This window comes from Anser brachyrhynchus (assembly GCF_964034855.1).
Source record: "Anser brachyrhynchus genome assembly, chromosome: 4".
Lineage (NCBI taxonomy): Eukaryota > Metazoa > Chordata > Aves > Anseriformes > Anatidae > Anser > Anser brachyrhynchus.
In genome coordinates this window covers 56,179,151-56,196,213 of record NC_137698.1, presented here as the reverse complement: position 1 = coordinate 56,196,213, position 17,063 = coordinate 56,179,151, and the positions used below count along the sequence as shown (strand labels likewise).

Here is a 17,063-nt window from a genome sequence, read left to right as displayed (position 1 = left end):
GAGCATACCTCCTAAATAAACTTTAGGATAGATAACAACATATAATTAAAAGTGAGAATGTAAAAGAAAAGCCCTGTGCTCTTGTGATAAAAGCAGTTCCCTTCTTCCCACCACAGTGACCAAAGAGCCTTTCATGCAAACATACATCTTTGCAATTACACAGTAATCACCACAAATACCATACCCTTGAGGGGATAATTTATCCAGCCATCCTGCTTTAAGCTTCTTTACTGATGGTCCATAAAAACAAGCATACGGTGTTATTGATTCATTTGCAATCGAAGTTTGAGCTCCATCAAATTGCCGAAAATCCATTTGTTCACTGACCAAGAGATTTGAATCTCCACTTCGGTTCTTACTACAAGATGATGAGTGGCTTTTGGCTTTATTTTTCTTTTTCTTTAAAGGTAATGAACATTGATCCACAATAGAGTATACAGATTCACTTTCAAAATCTTCTGGTGCTAATGACTTGTTTTCCTGAGACAAGGGTTCATTTTTCACACATTCCTTTGTCTTCTCATCCTGATTAAGGGAACTAGAAAAAAAGTACACTTTAATCTAAGTGTATTGCTACAACGCACAACAAAGTATCAATCAGAACAAATATTATTAGGACATTGCAAATGTGCTATAACATGTTTCATTTTGGGGATAACCAGAGGCTGAGCTAAACAGGATATGTATCTTCAAACTATGACCTTAACTGAATCCTACTTTCTGAATAGGGCTGGTAGCGAGGTAACATCTGCTGGTTCCTCTAGAAACCTGAATATTAAAAAACTTTAAATTGAATTCTGCTTCCTCAGAAAACTAGATTTATTCATTTTAAAGTTCTGGAGGATTTGCGGTATCACCTTGCTCTTCAGTCTCTTACCCTTGTAAAGAATAAAGTAATTGTAAAAAGTAAAAAATTAAAGAATGTTTTTGTGTGTTTTGCTTTTTTTTTTTTTAAATGAGTAGACAGTGTATGAAAGTACTCAGAGGTGGTTATCTAAGAGACATCTAAAAATAAAACGTGTGTCTTCCTGTGTGAAGAAAAGGACAAGACACCCCCCAAATCCACAAAACATTCTGAAGCCCAGGTTAGACAGTCTTAGGACAGTCACCTCCTATGGAATGATGTGAAGGCTCAAATAGGAGAAAAATAAATAAATAGATGGACAGATAAATAAACAAAGTCACTGCTGGTGACCACCTTTCATAGGTAGAGCTCTACTTATTACATTACTAAATAATTCTTTCCTCTTTAAATTCTAGATTTATCTATAACTTATTTAATACCATGAATTCTTGTGAGAATAACGTTCTTCATTCATTTCTAGATCTGATTTCTTTTCACAAACCAGTTCATTTCCATGAAGTTCCTAGAAAATATATATACCACAAAAAACATATGTAAGTGAAATAATAAATTGTTTAAATTACTGTAGACATAAATCACACACAAACAGACCAACTAGCAAAGATACACTTTTCCAAATTTTCTAGTAATAGGCATCTGAAAGATTGTTTCAAAAAGTATTTTAAAAATGTTATTTTCAATATTTCCATTTTAATACTCAAAAATATTTGCACATAGTCCAAAATACCCAAGACAAATAAATTAAAAAACTCAGCACATAGAAATATTACTACTCTGACTTTTATTTCTTGAAGCACAATTGAGTATTATTTTTACACTGAAATTTTCTAAACTCAAGAGCCACAAGTTACATGCATCTTAAGTATACCATTTATGATTTGCTACTGTTAGCCTATCTTTCATGTCAATATTTCTCTGAATTAAATGTACAGCCTTCATGGTACAAAGATAAAACAGAGGTAAATTCAAATTCCTACAGTAAGACTGCTAAACATATCTAGTATCTTCTTGCCAGGCTCTTCTTCCTAAAAGGCACATTTATGAATGTTTAGAAATCTTTATCAGAAACTGCTTGGAGTGTACAAAATGTCAAGGTTAACACTGCTCAAGAACATTACACTCCATACTTTCTAAACTTGATCTGACAATCATACTGCATTACTAAGCTTCTCAAGATTCATCTTTCTTCCTTTTAAAAAATAAAACATAAAAAAATGAACAGCTACATGCTTTATGACGGAAACAATTTAATTTACTCATTTAAACTTTGAAGTGTATGTCACAAAGCTGAAAAGAGCCAGAAAAAAGCGGATACGCTTTCACAACTGTTGCCATCTTTTCTTCCCCCAGAAGCAGCATCTCATTTATATTTGAGGGCTGTGCCTAGGCAACATGAAAAGACAAGCTTAAAGAAGGGCACAGCTAAAAGCTGAGTATTTGTACTCTACAGAAAAAACTGGGGAAGATATAGGCTGCTAATAGGATAACCCTTAAGGAACTTTTTGACCTCCTCTGCCAACCAGATAGTTTGTTAAAAAAAAAAAGAAAAAACACCCCTCCAAAAAACACACCAACACACACCACACACTATTAGCTATGTTGTAGCACCAAGGATTAGATGCTGATGATGAAAAACACTCCTATATTTGCAAAACAAACAAAAACAGAAAACCGACGAGCAACCTGTCTGCTACTTGCAAAATGCCTGAAATACTCATCACAAAAGGAGGTGAAATGGCAGTATCACATTTTTATGCAACAGCCAAGAGACTAATGCCATCACCCAGGAAGCATCTTTAAGTTAGATGCTAAACATTTTTACTCTATTATTTTCACCTGCTCATCATGATGCAGCCCCAGGCTGCTCAGATGGATGAACCATGCCCACTGTGTACGGGTACACAGCTGCACCTCCTGCTCCCTCTCATGACCCATTACGATACCAGTTTACATCCTGCCTTTGCTTGCTCTGCAATCTTCAGCACTTAGCCAAGTTCGGGGGACCCTGAGAACTTCCAAATGGCAATCAAGAGATGCATTTCTATTGCTGGCAAACTTTAAAATATGGAAATCCATAAATGAAGACAGGTTATGCAGACAGAGTTCTGTTCCCTCACAAAAGACACAAACTTCATCCAAATTAAAGAAGGGAAGCCATGTGTTGGTTACAGGATTACTTGGCAAGATCCTCAGCCTCGATACAAGACAGAACTCCTGTTTCCCACCTCCTGCAACTCTGTCAGGTATTGTACAGAGGTAAGTAGCAGCACCATTTTCTCCTGCAGTCACCTTCATAGAAGGAAGTATTTCTTGAAAGATGGGTATATATATTAGACAGAAACTGTATTTAAATGTATACTGTTCTTACGCAGAGAAAGAGCCCGCCCTTAAGGAAGAAGTCCGGCTTCTAGATCACAGTCAGATGTAACTACCTACTTGCAGCCCTATATGAAATCTCTACTTTTGATCAGGAAGCATTCAGATGCATTTTTGTTTATATTTTTCTACCAGTCAGTCTTGCTGGTCACAATGTGAAGTGAGGAAACCTGAATACTAAGAATTGTACTGGAACTACTGCCACATTAAATACTCGATGCCATTCAGGACAAGCATCTTCACTTGAGAGACACTGCCTTAGTCTTCTATTAAAGGCCATACAGCTTTATAACGGGGCTTTAAAGATAATATTTTAACAGGAGGGGTTCTTAAAAGTTCCTATTTTAAAGTTGCACAATTTGTAATCTAGCCAGCATTCCACAATACCACAACATGTAGGAGCTCACAGAGATTACTGAACTCAATATGCATGTTTTAATCTAGTCTGAGAATCTACAGCAAGAAATAAAGCCAGTATTTCGCTCCAGAGGCTTGAACTCAGTATTTCTTCACAGAAAAACTGAATTCCAATATACTTTACTCTTCAACTGGACACAGCAATATATCAGCTGTGAAATGTTAGGATTTTTATTTGTGCTATTTTTGAATCAATGGAAAAGAAAAATGTTCCTTCTTCGGGTTGCCCTTTAGAGGTTTCTGCTTCTAGCTGTCTTCCTTCCTCACTTAAGTCTAAGGCATACTTTTTTTATGCCCTTAATTCCCCGTTCTCTCATGCTGACTTACCTTTAGTCTGTAGTGACTCATTACCTGTTTCTAGACACTCCCTTTATAAAAGCCTGTAGAAGCTTTTACTTTGTTACACCAATGAAACAGGAAGAAGGTGAATGGCCAACTTCTAACCACTTAGAACAAGCTTCATTTAGTCAGCATTACAACTTGCTGTTTTCTTAAATACAGATGAACTATATTCTCATATGCGGTTATTTCTAAAAGGAAGCAACAGTTACTAAAGTCTCAAACACTTCACAGTGTTATCTAAACTTCCTGATTTGTTCCTAGGATACCTGATACTGGGGAAAAAAATCTGAAAATGAAATATCTTGGGACCTTTGTTTTACAGTGCTGCTTTATGACCTTTGTCTGCAATTATGTTCTAATGGAAGCAAACTATGAAGTTTCCAACCAGCATGTGATTTAACAAATGAAAAAAAAATTGTTTACTTACATGAACATGATAATTAAAATCTAAATCTTCAGATCAGAGAAAGCATGTTGTAATATACTGCTTTTATTGAGATTCTACAGCCAGCAGAAATAATAATTCTGTTTCAAGCAGTTAATCTAGCTTAACAGCATGGTATTTTTTCTATTGGGTGCCTTTATAAGATAAGATTGCAAACAAACTTCCTGGGTATGCTGTATTATAAGCAGCAACTCCAATAAAATATATAGAAAAACTTTAAGAAGTAACAAAAAGGACAGAAAACTTTTTCTGGAAAAACCTGCTTATGCCATTGTACTAATTGCAAAGCAGCTCAACTTTGAATTTGTAAAGACATTTTAATAATTGGCACAGACAAGACTATGCAATAGGAAAGAAAAGGAGCTCAGAAGTACCTTTTGTGTACAGATTACGTTAACAAGAAATAGAAGGAGAAACATCATGAATTTATGCCCATCTCCTTAAAAAGTCAATGACGAAAAACAAAAAGCCTTGATTCCAAAGAGAAGACAGTACACATGAAAAATAAAAGTTAATTTTTATGCTTCTAAAAGCACTCCCACTAGAAGATGCAATTTGAACCATTTATTTTCAATGCACAATTCTTAACAAATTCATACTGGAGAAAAATATTATAGGCACCTGTTTTGAAAGTTAATAGTTGAATAGTTTTCATTTTAGTGAATAATTTAGAGTAGTTGAAAAGGAGAAACATTAGAGTGAAGACCAGAAAAGAAACTAAGAATTACCTATTGTTTTCCCTAAGTCAGTGGCTTGAGATCAGGTGGAACAAGGATAAGCAAACAAAGAAGCAACAATTCCTGAGTGAGAAGCAGGAGCTGGGATTCACAACATTTGGTGGATGCCTCACTAAGCTACTTCACCTCTCGGACCTCCACAGGATTCAGAAGTCTGTCCACATACCATCTAAGACATTCACAGTTCAATTACCGACCTCAACAAAAGTGTTCACGTCAGAGAATCCTGCAACAAAAGTGACTTACTGTGTATATAGCAAGTCTGGGATGTATGAAAAACATCAGCATTCCTGAGAACCTTCATAGACAGGAATTTTTAAAAGTGTATGGCCGAAAGCGACTATTAGATCAACTAAGCTAACATACAAACTGCTTTCTTTGGTTGTCCACCAGCCAGATGCCCAGTCTTTATATTGAATTATCAGAAGAGAGAAAAGCCACTTTTCCCTTTACTAGTCAGTTTTAATGGTTATAACCCCACTTAACCTCGTTTAGACACAAAGTATTACAATACACCACTGTACTTAAGAAGGTACAAGGAAGGCGTCAAGGTAGTCTGCAAATGCCTATAACTGACTGTTTTCCATTTGATATGGCAGCATCTAGCTCTGGGCAGAAAAGTCAATTATCTCTCCTATGTTTTAAAAAAAAACAAAAAAAAAACAAAAAAAAGCAGAGATTCCTATTACTATTGAACAGTACAAAGCATATCTCTAGATTAAGAAAAGTCACTAGTCCATACATATTTACACTATTGTCATGGTTTTGGCTAGGATAGGGTTAATTTTCTTTGTAGAGGCTCATACGATGCTGTGTTTTGGACTTTTGATGAAAACAGTAGTGATAACACAGGAATGTTTTTAGTTGTTGCAGAGCAGTGCTCACACAGAGCCAAGGTCTTTTCTGCTTCTCATGCTACCCTGCCAGCAAGGAGGCTGGGGGTGCACCAGGACCTGGGAAGGGACACGGCCAAGACAGCTGGCCCAGACTGACCAAAGCGATATTCCGTACCATACGGTGTCATGCTCAGCAATAACAGTTGGGGGAAGAGGGAGAAAGAGGCAGACATTCAGAACCACGGCATTTATCTCTCCAAAAAGCATTATGAGCTCTGCTTTCCCGGAAATGGCTGAACATCTGCCTGCTGATGGCAAGTAGTGAATGAATTCCTTGTTTTGCTTTGCTCACACATGAAGCTTTCGCTATAAGTGGTAAAGTGAGTTCTCACACTTTTTTACCTTTTCAATTCTGTTCCCTATGCCACCTACAGAGAGTAGGTAACTGCAGTGCTTAGCTGCCTGCCGGGATTAAATCACAATTATAAAACTTGTGCATATACCTAAGACAGGAAAGATACTGAGAACTGAAAGAGAAGAAAAAAGAATTAATGGCAGTACACAATACATAACATGAAGATATAAACCATTTATATCCAGACTTCTCAACTTACCTTAGCATCTTTAAGGTTGTCCCAGAAAAAGGTTTCTCCATATGGAGATATGATGGGTGGCTTTTCTTCTGTGAAAGTTTCTTAAAGTAAAAAATAAACACAGTCACATACTGCCATACTCCATTAAGGTACTGATATAATCAACAAGGGATACAAGTTTTCTGTTTCTGACTTCTCTGTCCTCCTCAGAATAAATACTGAAGAACAAGAAACAATTTCTCATAACTGAAACACACTTTCTCAGAAAATATATACTTCTATACTGCATCTGTTTATATAGTTTTATCTAGTTATAGTTTTTACTATATCTAGCATAGTATATCTAGTTTGTAGTTTAACTATATCTAGTTATAGTTTTATACTGCATCTTTTCACTAGCATCTTATTTGGATATAGCTTGCATATAGCTATCATCTTCTTTCCTAATCTGCACATCAAGTTAAAAAAAACAAAAACGTCGTATACTCTTGGGATAAATAGTTTCACTGTCTTTTATTCTGACTTAAAAAACAAAAGCAAAGGAAACAAAATAAAACCACCAAATTTCTGCTCAATTTTCATTTTGTCACCAATTATTTGCTTGAAATTAATAGTATAACTTCAAACTTCTAGCGTTTGAAAGAATTTTATTTTTATTTTTTAAATGCAACTGACTGTGCAAGACTGTATTAAATAGTTTACTGGAAGAAGTTACCAATTTATTTCCTGTTATTTCCCGAAGCTCTGAGTATTCACTAACAAATGAAGCTGCATTAGTCAGAAATACTCTTCTTATAGTTTTCAAGAAAAAGCAGATTTTGCTTTAAAAAAATGCATACAATCTTGAAAATTCAACATATTGTAGTCTAAAAAAAAATGTTAGATTATGTTTACAGACAATATTTTGTAATTTTCATGCAATTAGCTCGTAAACAAAAACTAAGTAAAACATAAAAGTGGTTACGTGCTCTGCTATTATGTATATCACACTTTTTTCATACTTTCCAGATACCCAGTATTTCTTAAAATAGCAAGTCAACACTCATGTTGGACCTCAGTTTTTGGTTTGAGGTTTCTTTGTCTGAATATTCAAGATGTAAGTACCAGCATGCTTAACTCACTTTTTTGTGAAACTTGCCTCCCAGCACAAGATACATTCGTAAGATCCACGTTTCTTCTTTTCTGAAGGGAGCTTGAACAAAACAGAGCACAAAATGAAAATATTAAGTGAAATTTCCCAGAAATGGAGCACAGGTATCTTATACAGGTAAACAAAGTATTACAACTACATGCAAATGTAGAAATAGTCAATTTTAAGTCTTGGAAAAGTCTTCTGACTGAATTTAAATTACCCAACGTTCTTTCTTTTCTCTCTTCATGATGTTGAATACTTCACTGATCCTAACACACATCTTCAGAATTTTTTTTTCGTTTGTTTTGAATGCCTTACCATACATTTATACCTCTGGGAAGCATGGGGATCCCCCATTCTTTCCCCATCCTCTACTCTCCCTTCTACTTCACATTCAATACCAACAAATGCATTGAAAAAAAACAGCATAGTATCAAAGCCAAATCTTCAACACTGAGCTCTCAGCACGGAGCCTAGGCATGAAAATCCAGACAAAGCAGATGCTTTGAACCACTGAAAAAAAAGTGCTGAAAATTTTTAATTCCCAATGATGATCCCCCCCCACCAATAAGTTTTCAATCTGAGACATAAATGACATTTCTTTTATACCACCTGTGCCTACAACTGTGCATTCTGTAGATATGCAAGAATGTATTCCCATACACAGGAGAAAAATTACTTTATTATTGGTGTAGTGCTAGCCCCTAATTATTTCAGGGATTTCACGTACAGTGGTACGTTCCTGCTGGTAAAGATCATGTTTTTATTATTATTACTGAGATTTCAGGCTCATGCAGCAGCTTTAGAATAACAGAGTAGGGGAAAATACAACTGAAGTAGTACATTTCTAACCCATCTTCACTGCTGCAGCAGTCTGTTTTCAGTCTGCTTTCAACCAAGCTCTGATTTCACCTGTTAACACAAGTAATTAGTAATTTCTCTTCTTTATATCACTTTCTCTGCTTGAAATATCAGTGATACAGATCCTTGTGCATCATTACAGAATACTCATTGATTCATAAGCGCTATAAAAGATCCTTTAAGCTTTTGCTAAGAGCTTGCAGATCCTCCAACCTTCAAAGCCAAAGATAAATGTTTTAATAAAAATATCAATATATCTGATTTTCATTTCCCCATTAGACTTATTGATTAATTTTATGCTTTTAAGGTTAGTTATGCTCAAGACTTCAGAAATACCACCCCATGACATCCAAATTGAATAACTCTACATTACAGGCTGATGTTTTCCTATGACAAGAAAGCATATGTTTATGAACTACCATTTTGTATCATTTTCAGTCTATGCCTCTATTTGCCCCAAGGAAATTACTGAATTAAGTTCAATATGGAAGCTACACTTCGAAATAACAAGTACCTGTACAAATTTTACCCTCTTATATAAATTATGTTTCTTGATGGCATTTTGTGAGATCATGTTCTTAGAAAACATAGGATGAATTTGCCCAGTTGAAGTGTGCCATGGCCTAGCTCCATACATAGTAATTGCTCACTCTTCTAATTACAAAAAATACATAGCACTGTGTTCCTTCATATGTCTTGCTAAAATTGATGTAGCTACAATCTTTTGAAGTTACATTAGCATATTAACTTCATGCATTTGTACTAACCTGGAATGCTTAGAAATAAATACATAAATAGAAATAATGTTTTTCAACAGAGACAGGATTTGTTTGTTGTTTTTAAGGGTAATAATAGCATCAATATAAATTTGAGAGGGACAGATAATCAGCTTTGACTAGAAGAGCTTTTAAACTGATGGTTTTCTTCCCTATGTAAAACAGTGCGTGAAAGGCTTAGTTTCAGAGTGGAAGGATTTAAAAGTGGGCAATGGTAATTGCAATGAGTCAAAAGTAATACTGGTAAACTCACCAGGAAATGAGAAATAGAAAAACAACTTATAAAGACCTGCATTTTTTTAGTTCATGTATTTTTCAGGCATTGCGTTTTTTTGATTTGTTTGTATTAAGTGTCTACATGTATGTGCTCCATACAAAGTATGGAAACCTGCTTAAAAAAAAAAGTAATCTGTAGGTTTTTCCTCACAAAGTAAAAATTGTTTTGGTCATTTTAGGAATGGAAAGTTTTACCTTATGTCAAGTAAAAACTACCTCAATAAATACTTAAAATAGCTTACTCTGAACATCTGCTTGAGAGATTAAATACAAAAAAAAAGTGCAAGATGACAATATTTGTCATTCTTGTCAATTGTTGCACAAAATAAATTCTTACATTAAATGACAGAAAAATAAAGACGACTTATTTTGGGACAAATAAGACCAAAACAAACAAACAAACAAGACAGACCAAAACCAAACAAAATCAAACAAAGCCACCATCACCAAAAAACTTATCTACATAAATATGACTCTCCTTAACCATTTCCAAAACCTCATACTTCATGAGATTACCATCATCTTTGTTTTGCTCTTTATAGGACTGTTAGTGCAAGTAGCCTGCAAATCACAAAGTACCAATTATACACAGATAAACATAATTTCAATTATATTATCTCTTTGTTACAACTGTGGAGATTAAGACTGACTATTTTCATAAATTAAGAGATACAGGATGTGGTTCGGGCTGCATACTCTTCCCCACCACCCTTTCCTTGTGCATAAACAGGATGAAAGGGTGTGATGAGGCAGCAACTTGTCTTGCTGAAGGCTGAGACTGGAAAGGTGAGAGCTGAGCACTGGGCCGAGCTGAGCCAATTTGTTCTATATAGGCCTGCCATCTCGCAAATAAAGCAAGGGAGAGAGCTCAGTGGAAGCAGTCAGTGCTTCAAAGTCTTCACCGGCATTCATCTGCTGAGTGCTTTTAAGTGAATGAAGCTTTTGTTTTCAATCATCGCATTTTCTACCCAGCTCAAGACCTAGCCCTCCCTTTACACGAATAAGTCCAAAGTGCTCTACTGTGCTGTGTTTGAGCCTTGGGCTTCACAGGCTGCTTGCAGAGGTAAATTAAGGGAGATACTTGGCCGTAGGAAGAGAGAGAGCAGCTTCTCGCTCCTAAAAGCTGTTCTGCGTGGCCAAAAAAAGAGTAGAGGGAGGCAGCAGCACCAGCCTGGAAATCTCATTAGCAGTCTTGATTACTTACATGTCCGCAACAGAGTGTGAAGAATACCAGCACTGCTAACTTTCCACTACAGCAGTGGCTGTTTGCACGAAATGGACAGCACCAGGACAAGCACATAGCACCTCTGTACACAGACATACACTGAAGTCCTCTTGCCCTCCCTCCTCCTGCCCCTCCACCAGTGCAGCAGTTTTTCCAGATTTATTTCTGGACTATTTCTTCTCTCCTGCAGTAAGCAATCAGCACTGAACAACACAAGCGACAGAGCTGGAGGATGTGGAAAAGGTCTGGATGTATACGGAATTGGCCAGTCTGAAATGTTACCTGGGTGGCACTCTGCAACAATCAGCTCTGCCACTTCATACGCCTGCTTAGCTTTCCCTTTAAAGGCACTGCTGTTCCAAAGGGTGCAACCAGAGCTATGGAGCAACTGCTAAACAACATGGTCCAAGGCAGCTTCAGAGGTTTCCATATCTCTGCGCTTATCTTTAATCTCGGGCTAAAGGCATGTATGTGGTTAACTCCATCCATTGCAACACTTTCACTTCGTCTTAGAGGCATCAGTTTTTCACTTGCATGGTGGAAGAAGTAACGAAAAGTATCAAGAGAGGCCACAAAACTTGTATCCTCCTCTGTCTAACCCATTATTCTGTTCCAACACATTATTGGGAAACTATACTAAAAATTTAAGACTAGGCACTTAAGCATAAAATATCTCAGAAATTCATTGCAAAGGGTTCTGACTGCCTTATCAAGACCTGTTGAGACAGATTATTTCAGTCTTGGAAGATGATTCACAACCTCCTAGTTTCAGAACTCCTTCAGAAGTTTTTGAAGGCCTTTAGAGCAATGTTTACTAATTCTGTATCAATAGTGAGCTCATAATGCTGTGATAAGAAAAAATCTAGCTGGCAAGAACCCAACACAGTTACACATTGCTTCAGTGCTGATTATCTGAAAGAGCTAGGAAAATCTTCACAATGATTTGTCAGGAACATTGTATAAGTTTTTGTTTGTTTGTTTTTAATTCCGCACCCCTCAGTACTGCAGTGGTGCCAAGTATACTTGCAAAAAGAAAGAAAAGCAAGGTATTTCCAACTTCTAAAACGTCACGGTGTCCTACCAGCTGACAGCATGTTTTGTTACAGTAAGAGCTAGGAGCACAAGCGAGGCACAGGGAAGTAGACAGAATTACAAGAGATGCAGGCACATTATTAGTAATAAAAAGTGACAGAGTCACAACACTGCAAAGGGCCACAAGGAGACCTACCGTACAAGCTTTTAACGTTAGAAGGCACTTAGGAGATCATGAGAAAAGCATTTCCTTGCATAAAGCTTTAAGGTTAACATCCATGCATGACAAGAAGGAGATGCTGGGTTTCCCAGTAGATTTCAGTTGGAATTCTGTGCCTCTATGCAAAAAGCCTTCACACTATATAATAAGGATGAAACCAGCGTCTATCAACAAAAATCAGCTGAGAATGTTTGTCTATGCAATCCTATAGGAAAGGCGTGATCTTTCCTGAGGCTAAAGACACTGCAAGGCACCACTTTAAAGTTGTGTATTAATTCTTTGCCTCTAAAAAAATACTCAGCGAGGTTAATCATGAACGTTTCTGTGAAGTTTAAGTTCTGTTTAGAAGCTCTGGTTTACTCTTGATCTTCATCAGACAGACTTGCTGCTGGTCCTTCATGATTTCTACATGGTTATAACTGGAGCATAGCGACGAAGAAGAAAAGCTGGAGTTCACAAATCAGAATGTGGGTATCGATGTTAGTGACCCAGTCACACATCAGTCTCTAAGACACTGGGATTTGAAGGATTTACTGTCATGGTGGGAACTCCATAAACATAGCATGTTATCTCTACTGGGTGACTGTTTCTTAGAAGAGATAAGAGTATTCTTTTAGTAGCTAGTCATTGTTATCTTTTAGCATTAGACTCCCGTTTCAGCTCAGCAGGAGTAGCTTTGTTATATGCAGTGGGGATGATCACCCCACAAAAGTTAATGTAAAGCCTCTCCCCATTGAAAAACGTTTATACTTCAGTTTCAAAAAGCACAATTTCTTGGTGTTTTAGAAGACACTGATCATATATATATATATATATATATTACTTTTTTTTAAGTAGAGCATGCAAATCTTTTCCTTGTTGCAAATAATTGTTGCCTCTCCACCTGTTCAACCAGACGACTGTAATACAGCATTTAATATTAACATCTTACATTAATCTAAAAGAAACTTATAAATGCTTGGGAAAACTGCACTTAGGGCATGTATAAACTCGCTAATGATGTTTCTAACTGCTGAGATATGCAGATGAAAAAGACAAATACAAAACATTCTCAGACACGTCCCTTCCAGGCACGGCTAGTGGTTTAAAAAAAAAAAAAAAGGCTAAAAAAAGCACAACCTGATGATTTGGATATGGCTACAGTGACAAAACTTTGCATGTGTCTTTGCAAGAGTTTTTCTTCTCCCTAAGACATTTATCAAGCATGACGAGTAAAACCTTACAATTAACAAAATCAAAAATATCATGATTAAATCTGGGGGAAGATACTCTTCGTGTATACAGCCCGTAATATTGTGATCAACTGCACATTCACTGCCTCATATTTTTAAAGTATGATAACATTTGAATGTTATTAAGAGAGGTCTGGAGTTAAGTTGTAACATCAGATCTTTTCCCCTACATTCCATTGCCTTTTTGCAAAACAAGCTACAAAAACTAATGTTTGTTCCAGACAGCAAGTGTTCCTTACTAGTTTGTAGACTAATTGCAAACTCTGCTATTTTGAAGGAATAAAAATCTACACCCACATCACATGAATATTTTGAAATGAATGCGAACTATGCAATTTATCATAAAGTAACAACCTTTACTGGATGCTCTCCAATCCAATTTTCACCAGTGCTGCACAGAATCCTTACAAAGATTGCATGAACTCTGAAAACCTTCCACCTCCATCCTCTAGAAAAAGTCTTTCCAACTGACAAATAAAATGTCCTTTGACTGAAGACACATCCTTTTGTCATCCTACAAAATTCCATTTAAGTTGTATCTAGTTAAAATAAAATTAAATTAAATTAAAAAAAAAATGGTTTTCTTTTTTTCCCCTATTTCTTCCTCCTGGAATGCCTAAAAAAAAAAAAAAGAAAAGAAAATATGCTACAAGCATCATTAAAATCCAAGTTTCTGTTGCTCTATGAATACCAGCAGAAGCCAAAGTTTCTGTTGCTCTATGAATACCAGCAGAAGCCAACACCTAACATGACAAACCTGTTGCATTCATTCTCTGAATTAACAGTTAGATGACAACCAGTTTAGAAATCAGTCCAAGAGCCATCCTGAAGAAAATCATTGCTTTAGATTGACAGTATAATTTCCTCCTCCATGAAGCATCCTATTCTAATTTAAAACAATATAAATTCTACTGCAGAGTTGTATGCTTTAAGGCTAAGACTTAAAATCATCTTCCTACGTCCACATATGCGATCCTGTCAGATAAATCCTCCTTCGTACAGATACATCCTTACAGGATGGGTACACCATACAGCACATTTAACAGGCGAGAAGGCTTTTTAAAGTTTTCCCTCACTTTTCAGATGAGGGTAGCTTAATATACACAGTTGTATAAAATTTCCTAGATCTTTTTGAATACAAGACTTACAAGAAAATAATAAACCTTTGTTTTCTAAGAACAGTATTTTCTGACCTTAAAAGGTACTAAAATATAACCTGGATACACAATTATAACACCTGTCTCCCTAACAAAAACACATTTTTATACTTAAGAATTTTTATCCTCCTGAAATTACTGTTTTATAACCATTTTCCTGCCATGGATCAGAATTTCCTTAGATGCTATTAATGAGATGCTAGCCCCAGCACATCAGTAACATTTTGGTTTGGAATAGATTCAACAGCTTTTTCTTTTTAAATCTTGTTTTTATAACATGTATTTTCATTCTTCATCTGAAGAGCATACAGATAAAGTTTTAAAAAATACTTGAAATAGTTGTTTTTAAACACAGGCTATTCCGAAAGCAATGAAGATTCATTCCTTTGAAAGTAAGTAGATGCAGAGATTATAATGAGACACTATTCTAGAATTTCCCTTTATACTCCCATTTGCACTTTTGACTTGCTTAATCCTTCTTAGGTTAATTTGGCATTACTCATGTCAGAGCCAAGCTATTTACAACACATATAAAAGAAAAATCCCCAGAAAAAGACACCCTTAGCCCATAATGCCCTCTTCCCTGCCCCCCCCCCCCCCCCCCCCAAAAAAAAAAAGTCCCATAATTTCTACAACAATTCTTCACTAAAAAGAAACCACAATTACCTTGTTGAAGTTTCAACTTTGCTTGATTCAGGGATTTCTGGCACAGGTCGATGTCTTAACATAAAAGACCGGCTTGCTCTTGGAAATACCATTGTGCAGTTTTGTGTACAGGAATCATATAAGTCATTGTTTATCATTTCTCCTTTAAACTTAAAGAATGGAGAATTTTGCTCACAATCAGATAGATCATCCTCATCTGCAAGCATCAGATGTTTGTTTTCACTGTATTTTGTCTCACATGAATGAGCAAATGAAGAAGGAGGATCACAAAATGCCAAACGGCCAGCCAAGTGCTCATCAGTTTGGTATGCAGCAGCTTCTTCCAATGATGTATCCGGCTGAGCATTCATCTTAATACTTCCACTTAGACTGACAGCTTTTAGTATGCTATCTGAATTCTGGTATAAACCAGAAAAATCCAAATTCGTAATGCTATCATCACTTGCCTCCGATAAGTTTTGCTCTCCAAGTTTGAACCTTTCTTCACTGAAGTAAGCTTCATGAGGAAGTTGCACTGACGATGTTGCAGGTATCAAGTCAGTCTCATCTACGTTTAAATTGCTTACTGGAGAATCCTCATCCACGAGCAAATATTGCTTCTTTTCTAAACCTGTCGAGTCTTTGAGTTTTGCATTTTCATGTAGAAGCAAATGTCCTTGCGTTTTTGAAAGAGCAGTGTCTAACTGCTTAAGTATCCTTCTGCGGTGCCCTGTAGGCAACACTCCCATTTGCTGAAGCACGCTGTTGTTTATGCCCGTGCAATCTGTCACAATGTTATAGCCATATTCTTTAAAGTTAGGAAGATACTGCCCCAAGTTAATGTTGACTAGGAATTCTTCAATATCGGTGCCGTTGCCTGTGGATGACATGATGGCAGCTTCATTCCGAACAGTGCCCCTCACGGTCATGTAGAAATACAGTCAAGATGCATGCATACTCAGAGGCAACAAAGCTCTCTGTATTTGTCGTCAATCAGCCAATGGAAAATACCAGTTTCTTTGAGACACTTCAAGTTTCTTTAGTTCACGCTGATTTTATTTATTTTTTAAGACCGCAAACCTATAGAAAAGAAAAAGGGTATTGAAAAAGAAAGAAAACCCAATTCAGAGGTCTAAATTTACTTGAATCTTAAATAAAATTCTGAAAGGCTCCCTGTCATTTGTACACTACAATTTTTAAATTGTGTATATATGAAAATTTCAAGCAGGGTAAACAGCATAACCTCTCCATCCTTTTATCTTCTCCTGTACAAAGAGAAGAGCAAAATCAAAGCCTTAGCACAAGTAATAGTTTTAAAACATATAATCCTAGTAGTTACAAGATGTGAACCACTTATCTCCACACACATGCACTTATTATACAGTACTTGGATATAAATATCAGAAAAAACAAACTAAGACCAGAGCTGGAACTCAAAGCTTTCCCATTCCCCTGCTGGCACCAACTAACTACAGAGTGCAGCTTCCACTCCTTTATCTTCTGAGCCTTAAACTTTTTAGCACAGAAACAGACTTTCAGAAGGGAAAAGAAAAAAAAAAATCACTGGCTAGAGCGTTCCCACCAAGTGCCATAACCAATACAACGGTTTGCAAAGGTAGAGCCACTTCTGAGAATGTCTGGAGAAAGAAAAAGAAAAAAGAATGAAAGAAGTAGTAGCTTAAATTATTTAAAGAACCACAGCCAGAAAGCTGTGGAGGTGATCAAAATATGCCTCACAGATCAGGCACGTGTTCTTCAAAGAACTGTCAGACGGGAACGCAGGAAACAGCTAAGTGGTAGCTTCTCGGCTCTGGCAAGGAAGCACCTCCTGTGGTCACAAACTATCAGAGGCATAACCAGAGGCAAGTTCTGGCCTCCATGCTAGGGACCTTTGGT

General features: G+C 36.5%; 1 protein-coding gene across 1 annotated transcript in view; it reads right to left on the bottom strand.

Moving 5' to 3' along the window:
- ARAP2 (ArfGAP with RhoGAP domain, ankyrin repeat and PH domain 2) overlaps positions 1-17,063 on the bottom strand; it is a 128,618-nt gene that overhangs the window by 106,484 nt on the left and 5,071 nt on the right. The window contains 5 exon segments of the mRNA XM_080590063.1: positions 185-538; positions 1,285-1,367; positions 6,633-6,712; positions 7,733-7,803; positions 15,189-16,247. Coding sequence (XP_080446189.1) covers positions 185-538; positions 1,285-1,367; positions 6,633-6,712; positions 7,733-7,803; positions 15,189-16,096 — 1,496 coding nt within the window. The 5' untranslated portion in view covers positions 16,097-16,247.